This window comes from Carcharhinus amblyrhynchos, chromosome 7 (assembly GCF_965287045.1).
Source record: "Carcharhinus amblyrhynchos chromosome 7, sCarAmb.v2.hapA, whole genome shotgun sequence".
NCBI classification, from domain to species: domain Eukaryota; kingdom Metazoa; phylum Chordata; class Chondrichthyes; order Carcharhiniformes; family Carcharhinidae; genus Carcharhinus; species Carcharhinus amblyrhynchos.
In genome coordinates, this window is record NC_137330.1 from 122,947,270 (window position 1) to 122,965,247 (window position 17,978).

Consider the following 17,978-nt stretch of genomic DNA (forward strand, 5'->3'; position numbering starts at 1 on the left):
AGTTCTTCGATAATGTGACTGCACACATTGACGAAGGAAGTGCCGTGGACGTAGTGTACATGGACTTCAGCAAGGCGTTTGATAAGGTCCCCCATGCAAGACTTCTTGAGAAGGTGAGAGGGCATGGGATCCAAGGGCCTTTGGCCTTGTGGATCCAGAACTGGCTTGCCTGCAGAAGGCAGAGAGTGGTTGTGGATGGGGCTTTTTCTGAATGGAGGTCAGTCACCAGCGGAGTGCCTCAAGGATCTGTTCTGGGACCCTTGTTGTTTGTCATTTTCATAAATGACCTGGATGAGGAAGTGGAGGGATGGGTAAGTAAGTTCGCTGATGACACGAAGGTCGGTGGTGTTGTGGATGATCTGGAAGGATGGCAAAAGTTGCAGCAGGACATAGATAGGATGCAGGACTGGGCGGAGAAGTGGCAGATGGACTTCAACGCGGATAAATGTGTAGTCGTCCATTTTGGCAGAACCAACGGGATGAACGAGTACACTATCAAGGGCAGAAGTCTGAGTAGTGTTGAGGAGCAGAAGGATCTTGGGGTCCGGGTCCACAGGACTCTTAAATCGGCCTCGCAGGTGGAGGAGGTGGTCAAGAAGGCGTATGGTGTACTGGCCTTCATTAATCGAGGGATTGAGTTTAGGAGTCGGGAGGTAATGCTGCAACTTTATAAGACCCTTGTCAGGCCTCATTTGGAGTATTGTGCGCAGTTCTGGTCGCCTCACTATAGGAAAGATGTAGAAGCTATTGAAAGGGTGCAGAGGAGATTTACAAGGATGTTGCCTGGACTGGGAGGCATGCCTTATGAAGTTAGGTTGAGGGAGCTGGGACTCTTTTCCCTGGAGAGACGAAGGTTGAGAGGCGACCTGATAGAAGTTTACAAAATGTTGAAAGGAATGGATAGGGTGGACTCTCAGAGGCTATTTCCCCGGGTTGAAATGGTCGCTACGAGAGGACACAGATTTAAGGTGCGGGGAGGGAGGTTCAGAAGTGATGTTAGGGGTAAGTTTTTCACTCAGAGGGTGGTGAGTGAATGGAATCGGCTGCCGTCAGTGGTGGTGGAGGCGAACTCGCTGGGGTCTTTTAAAAGACTTCTGGATGAGTATATGGGGTTTAATGAGATTGAGGGTTATAGATAGGTCTGTAGGTTGGTAGGTGATGTGATCGGCGCAACTTGTGGGCCGAAGGGCCTGTTTGTGCTGTAGTGTTCTATGTTCTATGTTCTATATCCACAGACCAGTGAAGATTGCCATACAAGTGGATAGAGCCATGAAGAAGGCTTATAGTGTGTGAGCGTTTATTAACGGGGGTTTGAGTTTAAGAGCCGTGGGGTTATGCTGCAACTATACAGGACCTTGGTGAGACTACATTTGTAATATTGTGTGCGGTTCTGGTCACCTCACTGTAAGAAGGATGTGGAAGCATTGGAGAGAGTGTAGAGGAGATTTACCAGGATGAAAATTTACCAGGAAAGATGTACCAGGATCAGTTTACCAGGATCATTATACGATGATGAGGGGGATCGATAGAGTGGACGTTCAGAGACTATTTCCTTGGGTGAATGTAGCTGTTACTAGAGGGGATAACTATAAGATTCATGGTGGGAGATATAGGAGGGACGTCCAAGGTAGATTCTTAACTCAGAGTGGTTGGGGTGTGGAATGCACTGCCTGCTGTGATGGAGTCAGACACTTTAGGAACTTTCAGGCGGTTATTGGTAGGTACGTGGAACACACCAGAATAATAGGTAGTGTGATAGCTTGATCTTGGGTTCGGACATATCTCGACACAACGTCGAGGGCCAAAGGGCTTGTGCTGTACTGTTCTACGTTCTGTAAAGGGAGAAGCTAAATGAGAAGCAGGAGCCGAGGGACCTCACTGTGTATGTATTTAACTCAATTGAAGGTGGCCGGAAATGTTGAGAGAGCACTTAGTACGTCTTATGTTATCTTGTGCTTTAGGTCCATTGACTCCAAGAATAAGGAGGTCAAGTTGAACTCATATAAGGCACCATTTAGACTGATCCAGAAGGTGCTCATAGCACCAGGAACCCGGATTCAATTCCCGGCTTGGATCATTGTGTGGAATTCCCCGTGTCTGCGTGGGTTTCCTCCCAGTGCTCTGGTTTCCTCCCACAGTCCGAAAGACATGCCGGTTAGGTGCATTGGTCATACTAAATTCTCCCTCAGTGCACCTGAACTGGCGCCAGAGTGTGGCAACTAGGGGATTTTCACAGTACCTTCATTGCAATGTGAATGTAAGCCACCTTTTGACTAAATAAAACTGAATGATGGAATTTAATCTAGATAAATGCAAGGTGATGCATTTTGGAAGAGCTAATGTAGGGGGGGAGCTATACAATAAATGGCAGGGCCATCAAGAGTAAAGAAACACAGAGGGAGCTAGGGGTGCAAGCCCACAAATCCCTGAAGGTGGCAGCACAAGTGGAGGAGGTGGTGAAGAAGGCATATAGTATGCTTCCCTTTATAGGAAGGGGTATAGAGTATAAAAGCTGGAGTCTGATGTTGCAGCTGTATAGACCGCTGGTTAGGCCACATTTGGAATACTGCGTCCAATTCTGGTTGCCACACTACCAGAAGGACGTGGAGGCTTTAGAGAGAGTGCAGAGAAGGTTTACCAGGATGTTGCCTGGTATGGAGGGTCTTAGCTATGAGGAGGATTGGTTATCTAACAGGAAGCAGAGAGTTGAAATCAATAGGTGCTTTTCTGATAGACAAGGGAATTTGGGGTTATGGGGAGAAAGTGGGAAAGTGGAACTGATCCACTTCATATCAGCCATGATCTTATTGAATGGCGGAGCAGGCTCAAAGGGCTAGATGGCCTACTCCTGCTCCTATTTCTTATGTTGTTATGACAGAGCAGGCTCAACGGGCTGAATTGCCTATTTCTGTTCCTAATTCCTATGTTTCTATGCTGAAATCCCTTTGCAATAAAAGTCAACATAACATTTCTAATTGTTTGTTGCATCTGCCTGTTCACTCTCTGCATTTCTGCTTTTCCTACCAATTGGATAACTTCATATTTTCCCACTTAAATGACATCTGCTATGTTCTTGCCACACACTTAGTCTTGTGTAAATCTCTACATCCTCCTCACAACTCACATTCCCACCCAGTTTTGTGTCATCAGAAAACTTGGAAATATTACATTTGATCCCACATCCAAATCATTAATGTAGACTGTGAATAAGTAGGACCCCAAGCATTGATCCTTGCAGTATCTCACTAGTCATAGCCTTCCAAATTGAGAATGATCTGATTATACCGACTGTTTTCTGTCCGTTAACCAATTCTCAATTCGTAGCATAGAATCCTTACAGTATAAAGGGAAGCCATTAAGTCCAAGTCTGCCCCGACCCTTTGAAAGAGCACTTCATCTAGGCCCACTCTGCTGTTCTGTCCCTGTAATCCTGTTCATTTAGCGTGGCTAATCCACCTAACTTGCATATCTTTGATCTGTGGGAGGAAACAGGAGCACTTGAAGGAAACCCATGCAAACACAGGGAGAATGTGCAAACTCCACACAGTCACTTGATTTGAATCCAGGTCCCTGATGCTATGTGGCAGCTGTGCCACTGTGCTGCCTTCTGTATGCCTGAATACTACCCATAATCCCATGTGATCTAATACTGCTTGTGTGAGACCTCAGTGAAAGCCTTCTGAAAATTCAAATACACCACATCAACTGGTTCTCCTATGTCATGTGAATAGTCCCCTCAAAAAGCATGTTTATCGCACTTGATTACCTTTTCATAAATCCACATTAACTCTTGCCCAATCTCAGCATTATTTTCAATGTGCTCAGTTATCACATCCTTTGAATTAGATTATGGCATTTTCCCAAAGACTGATGTCAGGCTATCAGGTCTGAGAATGTAACATAATGGATGATCAGAAATCTGAAGCACTGACAAGTCTGCTAAATCACGATAAGTTTTCATTCTTTATTTAATGTACTGCTGATGGATCACATCTATACTGAGTAAATTATCACCTCTACTTTGTGTGAACTGTTTTGCTCAAAATGGCTGATGTCCAGGATACATTACAGTCTAAGACATAAATGTGAATGCTATCTCACGCAATATGGAGGTCAGACAGGCCCCTGCTCTCCATCTGAAAGGCTGTATGCTTAATTTGAACAACTTTTTATTGGTTGATTTTGTTTTCATAGAATCATAGTAACCCTACAGTGTAAAAAGAGGCCATCTGACCCATCGAGTCTGCATCAACCACAATCCCACCTGGGCCCTACCCCCATATCCCTATATATTTACCCACTAATCTCTCTAACACATCTCAGCACACTAAGGGGCAGTTTTAGCATGGCCAATCAACCTAATTCGCACATCTTTGGACTGTGGGAGGAAACCCACACAGACATGAGGAGAATGTGCAGATTCCACCAGACAGTTACCCAAGCTGGGAATCGAACCCAGGTCTCTGATTGAGAGGCAACAGTGCTAACCACTATGCTACTGTGCTGCTGTTTTCTTCTGGCCTACAGTAGGCATTCAGATGATCCAAAAAGGATAAAACCATCCTTTAGCTCCTCTTTCTACTTTGCATATGGTCTCAAGTCATCATCTCTTATAATCATTGGCCAGCCCTGCATAAGAAATTTCTTGATCTGAGACAATATATATTTTTATGGTTGAGAGGAATGTTTAAAAATTTATTCTACAGAGAGTCAGGATAGAGTCATAAAGGTTTACAACATGGAAACAGGCCCTTCGGCCCAACTTGTCCATGCTGTCCTTTTTTTTAAACCCCCTAAAGTATTCCCAATCGCCTGCATTTGACCCATATCCCTCTATACCCATCGTACCCATGTAACTATCTAAATGCTTTTTAAAAGATAAAATTGTACCTGACTCTACTACTATCTCTGGAAGCTTGTTCCAGACACACACCACCCTTTGTGTGAAAAAATTGCCCCTCTGGACACTTTTGTATATCTCCTGTCTCACCTTAAACCTATGCCCTCTAGTTCTAGATTCGTCTACCTTTGGGAAAAGATATTGGATATCTACCTTGTCTATGCCCATCATTATTTTATGGACCTCTATAAGGTCACCCCTCAGCCTCCTACACTCCAGAGAAAAGGTCCCAGTCTATTAGCCTCTCCTTATAACTCAATCCATCAAGTCCTGGTAGCATCCTAGTAAATCTTTTCTGCACTCGTTTAATAATATCCTTTCTATAATAGGGTGACCAGAATTGCACATAGTATTCCAAGAGTAGCCTTACCAATGTTTTCCATAACTTCAACAAGACGTCCCAACTCTTGTATTCAGTGTTCTGACCGATGAAACCAAGCATGCCGAATGCCTTCTTCACTACGCTATCCACTTGTGACTCCCCTTTCAAGGAGTTATGAATGTTTACTCCTAAATCTTTGTTCTGTAACTCTCCCCAGTGCCCTACCATTAACTGAATAAGTCCTGCCCTGGTTCAATCTACCAAAATGCATTACCTAACTGCATTTGTCTAAATTAAACGCCATCTGCCATTCTTCAGCCCATTGGCCCAATTGATCAAGATCCCGCTGCAATTGGAGATGACCTTCATCGCTGTCCACTACACCACTAATCTTGGTGTCATCTGCAAACTTAATAACCATGCCCCCTATATTCTCATCCAAATCATTAATATAAATGACAAATAACAGAGGAACCAGCCCTGATCCCTGAGGCACACCACTGGTCACAGGCCTCCAGTTTGAAAAACAATTCTTTATAGCCACTCTCTGGCTTCTGTCAAGAAGCCAATTTTGTATCCGTTTAGATACCTCACGCTGGATCCTGTGAGATTTAACTTTATGCAGCAACCTACCATGTGGTGCTTTGTCAAAGGCCCTGCTAAAGTCCATATAGACAACATCAACTGCATTGCCCTCATCTACCTTCTTGGTTACCCCTTCAAAAAAACTCAGTTAAATTCTTGAGACATGATTTTCCACTCACAAAGCCATGCTGACTCTACCTAATCAGTCCTTGCATTTCCAAATGCCTGTAGATCCTGTCTCTCAAAATATCTTCCAACAATTTACCCACCATAAATGTGAGGCTAACTGGACTGTAGTTCCTCGGCTTTTCCCTACAGTCCTTTTTAAACAAAGGCACGACATTTGCTACTCTGCAGTCTTCAGGAAAAGCCTGTGACTGTTGATGATTCAAATATCTTGGTTAGGGGACCGCAGTTTCCTCCCTAGCCCCCACAACATCCTGGGATATACCTCATCAGGCCCTGCAGATTTATCTACCTTGATGCACTTTAAGACTTCCAGCACCACCACTTCCGTAATCCTCAAGATATCACTATTTATTTCCCCAAGTTCCCTAACATCAATGCATTTCTCATCAGTAAATACTGATGAGAAATATTCATTTAGGACCTCACCCATCTCTTGTGGATCCGCACTTAGATGACCTTGTTGATCCTTAAGAACATAAGAAATAGGAGCAGGAGTAGGCCATCTGGCCCTTCGAGCCTGCCCCGCCATTCAATAAGATCATGGCTGATCTGTCGTGGCTCAGTTCCACTTTCCCGCCCTCTCCCCATAACCCTTAATCCCCTCTCTTATCAAAAACCCATCAACCCGCTTCTTAAAAATATTTAGCGAGGCAGCCTCCACCACTTCAACGGGCAGAGAATTCCAGAGATTCACCACCCTTTGAGTGAAGAAGTTCCTCCTCAACTCCGTTCTGAACCGCCCCCCCTTTATCTTGAGGCTGTGCCCCCTAGTCCTACTGTCTTTTTTGAGCGGGAAGAGTCTTTCCACCTCTATCCTATCCATCCCATTCATCATCTTATACGTCTCAATGAGATCTCCCCTCATTCTTCTAAACTCTAACGAGTACAAGCCTAGTTTATTCAGCCTCTCCTCATAGCTCAACCCCCTCAACTCCGGTATCAGCCTAGTAAACCTCCTCTGCACTCCCTCCAAGGCCAAAATATCCTTGCGCAGGTGCGGCGCCCAAAACTGCACACAGTACTCCAGCTGCGGCCTCACCAATGCCCTATACAGCTGCAGCAAGACCTCCCTACTTTTATATTCAATCCCCCTCGCTATGAAGGCCAGCATCCCATTCGCCTTCCTGACCACCTGCTGCACCTGCAGGCTGGGTTTTTGCGACTCATGCACAAGGACCCCGAGGTCCCTCTGCACCGTCGCCTGCTGCAGTTTTTCGCCACGTAAGTAATAGTCCTTCCTACCATTCTTCCTACCAAAGTGGACCACCTCACACTTGCCCCTGCTCTCTCCCTTGTTACTTGTTTGCCCATGTATTTGTAGAAGCTCTTCGGATTCTCCTTTGTCTTATCTGCCAAAACAATTTTGTGTCCCCTTTTTGCCCTCCTGATTTCTCTCTCAACTGTACTCTGACACCCCCTATACTCTTCAAGAGATTCACTTGATCCCAGCTGCCTATGCACGTCATGTGCCTCTTCCTTCTTCTTGACCAGGGCCTCAATATCCTGAGCCATCCAGGATTTCTAACTTCTGCCAGCCTTGCCCTTCACTCCAAGTGGAACGTGTTTACCCTGAACCCGCATTAACACACTTTTGAAAGCCTGCCACTTACCAGGTGTCCCTTTGTTTTCCCATAGACTTCCCCAATTAACTTTTGAAAGTTCCTGCCCAATACCATCAAAATTGGCCTTGCCCCAGTTTGGAATTTTAACTTTTGGGACAGACCTATCATTCTCCATAGCTATTTTAAAACTAATGGAATTATGGTCACTGGTCCCAAAATGATCCCTCACTAACACTTCTGTCACCTGGCCTTCCTTATTTCCCAAGCGGAGGTCAAGTTTTGCCCCTTTTTAGTCAAGCCATCCACGTACTGAATGAGAAATTCCTCCTGAGCACACTCAATAAATTGCTCTCCATTCAACCCTCTAATACTATGGCAGTCAATGTTGGGAAAATTAAAATCTCCGACTTTTACCACCCTATTTTTCTTATAGCTATCGTAATCTCCTTACATATTTGCTCCCCAATTTCTCGTTGACTATTTGGGGGCCTATAGTACAAACCTGTCAAAATGACTTCCCCCTTCCTATCTTCCCAGTTCTACCCATACAGACTCAGTGGCCGAACCCTCGGATATATCCCCTCTCAGTACAGCTTTCCCTAATCAAAAGTGCAACTTCCTCCTCCACTCTTACCTCCTGTTCTATCTTTCCTATAGCATGTATACCCTGGAACATTAAGCTGCTAGTCCTGTCCCTCCCTTAGCCATGTTTCAGTAATTGCTATAATATCCCAGTACCACATGGGTAAGTTTTTCACTCAGAGGGTGGTGAGTGAGTGGAATTGGCTGCCATTGGTGGTGGTAGAGGTGAACTCACTGAGGTCTTTTAAAAGACTTCTGGATGAGTACATGGGATTTAATGAGATTGGGAGTTAGATAGTTCTATGGCCTGATAGGTATGGATATGATCGGCGCAACTTGTGGGCCGAAGGACCTGTTTGTGCTGTAGTGTTCTATGTTCACATACCCATCAATGCCCTGAGTTCATCTGCCTTGCCCATCAGGCCTCTTGCATTGAAATAAATGCAGTTTAATCTGGACTTCCCTTGCTCTCTGTCTTGCTTCTGTCTGATCTGACTGGTACTAGGATTACTGGCACTGCCTTCACTAATTAATGCGCTCTCTTTAACTTCTGTGCTGTCATAAAACTTCTCTTCTGTCTCCCTACTGCTTTGGATCCCATCCCCCCATGCCAAACTAGTTTAAACCCTCCCAAGTGGCTCTAGCAAATCTCTTTGCCAGGATGTTAGTCCCCCTCCAGTTCAAATGTAACCCATCCTTATTGAACAGATCAGCCCTTCTCTGAAAAGATCCCAATGATCCAAAAATCTAAATCTGGAGGGAATGTAACTCAGATGTTGGGATAGCAGAATAATTACTCATTTTAGCCATGTAATGTTTATTTTACATGGAGCAAATGGGTTTTTGTTTATACGTGGAGATTTCCCCTGGGGGTTTTATTAGATTGAAAGGATCATGAGTTATCAGATGGGTGCTGATGTGATGAAGGGAGGAGCATAGGAAAAACTAAGCAATTGCAGTTGGAAGTCTGCTAAAGACAGAGGCATGTGCAGGCTGTTCCTAAGAATGCTCTTGGGGGTGGGGAGAGCAGGGCAGACAAATGTGGTTCTGTTACTTAAGAAGGATTGTGCAAATAAACCAGAGAACTACAGACCAGTGAGACTCATGTCAATAATAGGGAATCTATTAGAGAAACTTCTGAAGGAGAGCATTCACTTGGAGAGGCAAAGCTTGATCAGGGAATGTCAAAATTTTTTTGAGGTGGTGGCCAGATGTGGAGGTGAGGGTAGCGCAGTCGATGTAGTTTATATGGACTTCAGCAAAACCTTTGACAAGGTCCCATAGGGAAGACTTGTAAGGTGGATTCAGAATTGGCTCAGTTATAGGAGACAGAGGATAATGACAGAAGTGATTCTAAGCCAGTTTCCAGTGGGTCCCCTATTATTAGCTGGATGGTTAACAGTGAGATGGAGTGTCTTGGGCTACAAGAAGATATTGATGGAATGGTTAAATGGGCAGGTATGTAGCAGATGGAATTTAACCCTGAAAAGTGAGGTGATACACTTTTTGGAAGAAGTAATTTGACAAGAAAGTACTGAATGAATGGTAGGTAGGACACATAGAAGTTCTGTAAAACAAAGGGATCTTGGTGTGTTTGTCCACACATTTCTGAAGGTGGAAGAGCATGTTAGTAGTGTGGTGAAAAAGACATAGAACATTTGCCTTTAACAACTGAGACATAAATTACAAAAGCAGGGAAGTCGTGTTGGAGTTGTATAGAACATTGGCGAGGTCACAGCTGGAGTATTGTGTGCAGTTCTGGTCGCCATATTGTAGGAAGGATATGATTGCACTGGAGGGGACGCAGAGGAGATTCACCAGGATGCTGCCTGGGATGGAACATTTAAGTTATGAAGAGAAGTTGGGTAGGCTTGGGTTTTTGTTGGAGCAGAGAAGACTGAGGGGTGTATAAGATTGAGAAGCATGGATAGAGTAGATAAGGTGCAGCTGTTCCCCTTAGCTGAAGGGTCAGTCGTGAGGGGAAGATGGGTTTAAGGTGAGGGCAAGAAGTTTGTGGGGGGTGGGGGCGACGACATGATGATAAACATTTTTGCATGGAGAATGGAGGTGGTCTGGAATGCGCTGCGTAGGAGGGTGGGTTGCCTTTAAAAAGAACCCGGATGAATGCTTGGCACGTCATAGCATTCGAGGCTGTGGACCAAGTGCTGGTAAATGGGATTAGGTGGGGGTCAGGTTTTTCTCGTGTCAGTGAAAATGCAATGGGCTGAAGGGCTTCTTCTGCACTGTTTGATTCTATAACACATTTCAATCTGAATTAAATGTTTCTCCTTTCCAGACGGGGGAGCTGAGAACGAAGATGAGTCAGTCTCATGAGGATAGCCTCACAAGTGTGGCTTGGAATCCAGATGGAAAACGCTTTGTGACCGGTGGACAACGTGGACAATTTTATCAGTGTGTAAGTTAGTCCGTTTCCACCTAATTTTTATCTGTATGCTCATCTCTTTTGTCAAAATTTGCATTTATAAAATGATTATGATTGGACTGGCCAAGTTATCTCATACTTCAACAAAACAGGTTAATTTATATTTTTGACATTCCCATATTTTGAAGTATGATGTGAAGTTTGTCTTCATTTTCACTACTCCAGAATGCCCCTAAAGAGAAAATAGAATTCTTGACAATTTATTTGCACAACAGTTTCCTTAAACTGCTCCCTCCTCCACCTTTACCTCTAACTGGTGCAAGTAGTTTGTGAATGTTTTTGGATTATAATCATTGTGACATTCAGCTACTTCTGCTGCTCTTTAACCTTGATCACCTAGGCAAACACCTTTCTTGCCCTAGTACTGAATCCAAACCCTGCTAAAACATTGAATTGTTTTCATCCATTCATGGGATGTGTGTTGCTGGCTGGGCCAGCATTCGTTGCCCATCCCTAATTGCCCTTGAGTGGCTTGTTTGACCATTTTAGAAGGCACTTAAGAGTCAACTGCATTGCTGTGGACCTGGAGTCAGATATAGAGCAGATCAGGTTAAGATGGCTGATTTCCTTTCCTAAAGGACATTCGTGAATCAGCTGGGTTTTTATGACAACAGTGGTTTTATGGTCATCATTAGACCTTTAATTCCAGGTTTATATTGAATTCAAATCTCACTGTCCAATGTCATTAGTCATAGGCACAAATAATTTTTGTGGCTCTGATTGTGGTGAACTATCCCTCAGCTGCACTGCAAACTTCAATGCAGTTGTCTACACCACCTTCTTCCATAGCCTCTTCACCATTGCACGGTTAGGTGGTCTGTATACTTATTTCAGTTTTTGGCATCAAAGCTTCTTTAATAATATCTTGTTTTTGCAGCCCTTGCCACTTTACCCCTAAACCCCACCAAAGATCTATCCTTGTTTTCCTCCCCCACTCCTTCCTCTTCTACATGCTGCCTCTTAACATCACCCACAGCAGATACAAGATCAACTTACTTGCACAAGTACACAGATGGAACCTAGCTGTATCTTTACACCGCTTCTTGTTGATTCCTCCTGTCTCTGGATGACTGCTTGTCTGACATTTAAAACTAGGTTCCTCCAACCTCTCCTCCTTCATCCCCCACCCCCTCCAAGAATGGTTTTGGACTGAATTTGCATCAGCATCATATGTGAATCTTAAAATGGCTTCTAACCCCATAATCTGTCGCAATGACTTACAAACCAGTAGACTTTATCTAATTGAATTTCCATTAAGCCTTTGGCAAGGTGCTGCACAGGAGGTGCTGAGTAAGGTGTTAGAGAGAAGGTACTGGCATGAAAAGAAGATTGGCTGACTGGCAAAAGGCAGAATGTGGGGATAAAGAGGTCCTTTTTGGGGTGGCAACCGGTGATTCATGGAGTTCTGCAGGAGTCAGTGTTGGAACCACAACTTTTCACTCTATGCCTTAATGATCTAGATAGATGAAGGAACTGAGGGCATTGAGGCTAAGTTTGCAGATGATACAAAGATAGGTGGAGAGACAGGTAGTATTGAGGAGTCCGGGAGACTGCAGAAGGTCCTGGACTGGTTAGGAGCATGGATGAACGTGGCAAATGGAATACATGGAAAAGTGTGAAGTTATGCACTTTGGTAGGAAGAATGTTCTATGAGGATGTGTCTAGGGCGGTGGATAGAGGAGAGCCGGTGGATGTGGTCTTTCTAGATTTTCAGAAGGCGTTTGACAAAGTACCTCACAAGAGGTTATTGCAGAAGGTCGAGGGACATGGAGTTGGGGATAGGGTGTTAGCGTGGATAGAGGACTGGTTGTCAAATAGGAGGCAGAGAGTGGGGGTCAACGGGTGCTATTCGGATTGGCGGATGGTGACTAGTGGAGTGCCCCAGGGGTCGGTGCTGGGGCCTCAGCTTTTTACCATTTATATAGATGATCTGGAGGAAGGAACCGAGTATAGGGTGTCAAAATTTGCTGATGACACCAAGATTGGTGGAACGGCAAATTGTGCGGAGGGTGTGGAGAGTCTGCAGAAGGATCTAGATAGGCTGGGCGAATGGGCCAGGAAATGGCAAATGGAATTTAATGTTGGCAAGTGTGAGGTGGTCCACTTTGGTAGGAATAATGGTAGGAAGGGCTATTACTTACGTGGCGAAAAACTACAGCAGGCGACGGTGCAGAGGGACCTCGGGGTCCTTGTGCATGAGTCGCAAAAACCCAGCTTGCAGGTGCAGCAGGTGGTCAGGAAGGCGAATGGGATGCTGGCCTTCATAGCGAGGGGGATTGAATATAAGAACGTAAGAACATAAGAAATAGGAGCAGGAGTAGGCCATCTAGCCCTTCGAGCCTGCCCCGCCATTCAATAAGATCATGGCTGATCTGTTGTGGCTCAGTTCCACTTTCCCGCCCTCTCCCCATAACCCTTAATCCCCTCTCTTATCAAGAACCCATCAACCCGCTTCTTAAAAATATTTAGCGAGGCAGTCTCCACCACTTCAACGGGCAGAGAATTCCAGAGATTCACCACCCTTTGAGTGAAGAAGTTCCTCCTCAACTCCGTTCTAAACCGCCTCCCCTTTATCTTGAGGCTGTGCCCCCTAGTCCTACTGTCTTTTTTGAGCGGGAAGAGTCTCTCCACCTCTATCCTATCCATCCCATTCATCATCTTATACGTCTCAATGAGATCTCCCCTCATTCTTCTAAACTCTAACGAGTACAAGCCTAGTTTATTCAGCCTCTCCTCATAGCTCAATCCCCTCAACTCCGGTATCAGCCTAGTAAACCTCCTCTGCACTCCCTCCAGGGCCAAAATATCCTTGCGCAGGTGCGGCGCCCAAAACTGCACACAGTACTCCAGCTGCGGCCTCACCAATGCCCTATACAGCTGCAGCAAGACCTCCCTACTTTTATATTCAATCCCCCTCGCTATGAAGGCCAGCATCCCATTCGCCTTCCTGACCACCTGCTGCACCTGCAAGCTGGGTTTTTGCGACTCATGCACAAGGACCCCGAGGTCCCTCTGCACCGTCGCCTGCTGCAGTTTTTCGCCACGTAAGTAATAGTCCTTCCTACCATTCTTCCTACCAAAGTGGACCACCTCACACTTGCCAACATTAAATTCCATTTGCCATTTCCTGGCCCATTCGCCCAGCCTATCTAGATCCTTCTGCAGAAAGTAGGGAGGTCTTGCTGCAGCTGTATAGGGCATTGGTGAGGCCGCAGCTGGAGTACTGTGTGCAGTTTTGGGCGCCACACCTGCGCAAAGATATTTTGGCCTTGGAGGGAGTGCAGAGGAGGTTTACTAGGCTGATACCGGAGTTGAGGGGGTTGAGCTATGAGGAGAGGCTGAATAAACTAGGCTTGTACTCGTTAGAGTTTAGAAGAATGAGGGGAGATCTCATTGAGACGTATAAGATGATGAATGGGATGGATAGGATAGAGGTGGAGAGACTCTTCCTGCTCAAAAAAGACAGTAGGACTAGGGGGCACAGCCTCAAGATAAAAGGGGGGCGGTTTAGAACGGAGTTGAGGAGGAACTTCTTCACTCAAAGGGTGGTGAATCTCTGGAATTCTCTGCCCGTTGAAGTGGTGGATGCTGCCTCGCTAAATATTTTTAAGACGCGGGTTGATGGGTTTTTGATAAGAGAGGGGATTGAGGGTTATGGGGAGAAAGCGGGAAAGTGGAACTGAGCAGCGACAGATCAGCCATGATCTTATTGAATGGCGGGGCAGGCTCGAAGGGCTAGATGGCCTACTTCTGCTCCTATTTCTTATGTTCTTAATAGAGGCATAGACTATTTTCTAAATGGGGAGAGAATTCAGAAATTGGAAGCGCAAAGGGACTTGGGAGTCCTAGTGCAGGATCCTCTTAAGATTAACTTGCAGGTTGATTTGGTATAGAACATAGAACACTACCGCATCTAGTATTTAGGAAGGCAAACGCAATGTTAGCATTCATTTCAAGAGGACTAGAATACAAAAGCAGAGATGTACTGCTGAGACTTTATAAGGCTCTGGTCAGATCACATTTGGAATATTGTGAGCAACTTTGGGCCCATATCTAAGGAAGGATCTGTAGCCTTGGAGAGGGTCCAGAGGAAGCTCCCAGGAATAAAAGGCTTAACATATGAAGAGCATTTGAGGACTCTGGGTCTGAAATTTAGAAAGATGGGGAGGTGGGGGAATGTCATTGAGCAGACATGGGGAGGATGTTTCCATTATTAGGAGAGACTAGGCACAGCCACAGAGTAAAGGGGTGACCTTTTAGGACCATGATGTTGAGGAATTTCTTCAGCCAGAGGCTGATGAATCTCTGGAATTCATTGCCACAAAACTGTGGAGGCCTCCTTTATTTCTTACACATCTATCCCATTGAACTCCCAGTTTCTCTGACTCGCTACCTGTGCATTGTTTGCCACAACTTCAGCTGCCCTCTGGAATTCCTGGCTTAAAATCCTCTGCACTTCTTTATCCTCCTTTAAGACTTCCTTAATGGGATTAAAATTGAACTAATGGAACAAAGATAGAAATAGCCTGTTTCCAGTGATTTAGGGATCTTAGATGCAAGGAATATAGACAGCTGAAGAAACTTACCTCACACATGGTTGTGAAACTAGCATGTAGTACAAGAATTAGGAGGGGGTCAGGTTAAAATGCTGTTTTGGACAGTTGGTGCAGACTCGATGCGCCAAATAGCCCCTCACTGTTGGGTTTCTATCGTTCTAGAAGTCAGCATGGGGTATACCTGCTGGATGTTTTGGGAAAAAATATTCTCCTGAATGTGATGACCAAAACATTATCCATGACAACAGTTTTGAGTCAGACTGTTTTAGATGCCTGCCAGTAATTGGAGCACGTGACATTCATTACAGGAGTGGGAAGGAGCAGAGCATGGCACTTGATGCAAATTCATGACTAAAAATTAACCTGTTTTTACCCTTGAGAAAACACATTGAGAGGTGTTACTGGAACTGGAACATGCAAGTCTTTTACGTACTTTGGTTGCTTGTCCTGTGGGAACGTTCATATGTGAAGTTTCTACCCTCAATACACTCTTGATTCAGTCAATTCAGCAGAAGTCCACTGAAGAGCAGAAGGATCTTTGAAGAGCAGAAGGATCTTGGGGTCCGGGTCCACAGGACTCTTAAATCGGCCTCGCAGGTGGAAGAGGTGGTCAAGAAGGCGTATGGTGTACTGGCCTTCATTAATCGAGAGATTGAGTTTAGGAGTCGGGAGGTAATGCTGCAACTTTATAAGACCCTTGTCAGGCCTCATTTGGAGTACTGTGCGCAGTTCTGGTCGCCTCACTGTAGGAAAGATGTAGAAGCTATTGAAAGGGTACAGAGGAGATTTACAAGGATGTTGCCTGGACTGGGAGGCATGCCTTATGAAGTTAGGTTGAGGGAGCTGGGTCTCCTTTCCCTGGAGAGACGAAGGTTGAGAGGCGACCTGATAGAGGTTTATAAAATGTTGAGAGGAATGGATAGGGTGGATTCTCAGAGGCTATTTCCCCGGGTTGAAATGGTCGCTACGAGAGGACACAGATTTAAGGTGCGGGGAGGAAAGTACAGAAGTGATGTTAGGGGTAAGTTTTTCACTCAGAGGGTGGTGAGTGAATGGAATCGGCTGCCATCAGTGGTGGTGGAGGCGAACTCGCTGGGGTCTTTTAAAAGACTTCTGGATGAGTATATGGGGTTTAATGGGATTGGGGGTTATAGATTGGTAGGTGTTGATGTGATCGGTGCAACTCGTGGGCCGAAGGGCCTGTTTGTGCTGTAGTGTTCTATGTTCAATGTTACTTGCAGTATCAAATACTGAAATATGATGCTTTTGTCTTCAGTTTATTAGCAGGTGGGTGTGTTTCCCTATATATTTGCTAAACTCATAATTTAAACCAGCTGAGGATGACGGCATGGTACAAGGCACCAAATTTCTAGTTAATCAGGAATCCTTTGTTTTGAGAATGCTTTAAGTGATCTAGTTACCCAAATGTTACAAAGTTCACTGCTGAGCTTAATTAGATCAAACTGTTGGGCATATTTTGTTGCAATCTGTCCTGTTTACATTGTTCTTCACTGCACATCCCCAAATAAGTTGCTCCTTCTGTTTGTGTCCCTTGCAGTTATGTTGCTTCCCTTGTAAACAAACATCCTGAGAACAATATTATAATTATTCAATTGGATTAGTTGCTCAAGGCAGCAGGGGAATTTAAACTCGGTTAATGGGATGTGGGCACCGATGGCAAAGTCATCACATACTGCCTTTGAGTGGAAGGTGCCTCCTTGAACTGTAGCTGTCCAGGTGATGTAGGTGTACTTACTGTGCTGTTAGAGTGGGAGTTCTAGAATTTTGAAGGAACAAAGATAGAGCTCCATGTCAAGATGACGTGTGACTTGGAAGGTTGGTATTCCCTTAACTGTGCAGCCTTTGTTGTTTTACGTGATCGAGATCTCTATTTTGTAAGGTAATGTTGAAGGAGCATTGGCAGGTTGCTGAGCTGAATCTTGTAGATAGTGCGCAGTGATAATGGAAGTGATACCAATCAAATCAGCTGCTATCTTGGATTGTTGAATGTCAAGGAGAAATTACGACATTTCCCTCTTGCTGCAAATGGTCACTGACCAACGCTACAGTGCAACGACACATATCAGCCCAGTCTTGCATGTGGGCAAGGCCTGCTTCATTCAGGGGTGCCACAGTGGTTAACACTTCCTAACAACACCATTCCAGCCTAGGGTAACTGTCTGTGTGGATTTCCTCCCATAGATATGCAAGTTAGGTGGATTGACCAGACTAGTGTCTCAAGATGGGTAGGTTAGGGAGGTTAGTTGGGTAAAGTTAATGGGGTTAGCTGGAATGAAACACGGATCCCTGGTGGTGTTCGGCATAATCAGTAAGGATATGCAACAACAACACCTTCACGATTATTCTCAACAATGCTGCCTCACAAGACTGTTCTCTACTACACTCCTTATGACTGTGTTGTAAAATTCCCCTCCCTATTCCCCTTGATTTTCAAGTTTGCTGATGACAGCACCATGATGGGTCAGAAATCAAAGAATGTTGAGACAGAGTACAGAAATGAGATAATCTAGTAAACAGGTGCGGTGACAATCTCTCCCTCAATGTCAACAAAACAGATTGTCATCAACTTCAGGAAACATAAAGGAGAGCATGCCCTTGTCTAGGTCAACGGGGACAAAGTAGAAAGCGTCGAGATAGTGTTGGATACAAAATTGGCTTCTTAACAGAAGCCAGAGGGTGGTTGTAGAGAGTTGTTTTTCAAACTGGAGGCCTGTGACCAGGGGTGTGCCTCAACGATCATTGCTAGGCCCACTGTTACTTGTCGTTTATATTAATGATTTTGATTAGAATATAGGGGGCATGGTTAATAAGTTGATGA

General features: G+C 44.9%; 1 protein-coding gene across 6 annotated transcripts in view; it reads left to right on the forward strand.

The window, feature by feature from the left end:
- The window catches only part of LOC145345263 (WD repeat-containing protein 26), a 155,013-nt gene that overhangs the window by 73,754 nt on the left and 63,281 nt on the right, over positions 1-17,978 (forward strand). For all 6 annotated transcript variants that reach the window (XR_013887043.1, XR_013887044.1, XM_080193078.1 and 3 more), the window contains exon 9: positions 10,437-10,556. Coding sequence is in view for 4 of the 6 variants with exons in the window: in XM_080193078.1 (XP_080049204.1) it covers positions 10,437-10,556 (120 nt within the window). In the remaining 2 variants the exon portion in view is untranslated. The remainder of the gene's footprint in view (positions 1-10,436; positions 10,557-17,978) is intronic.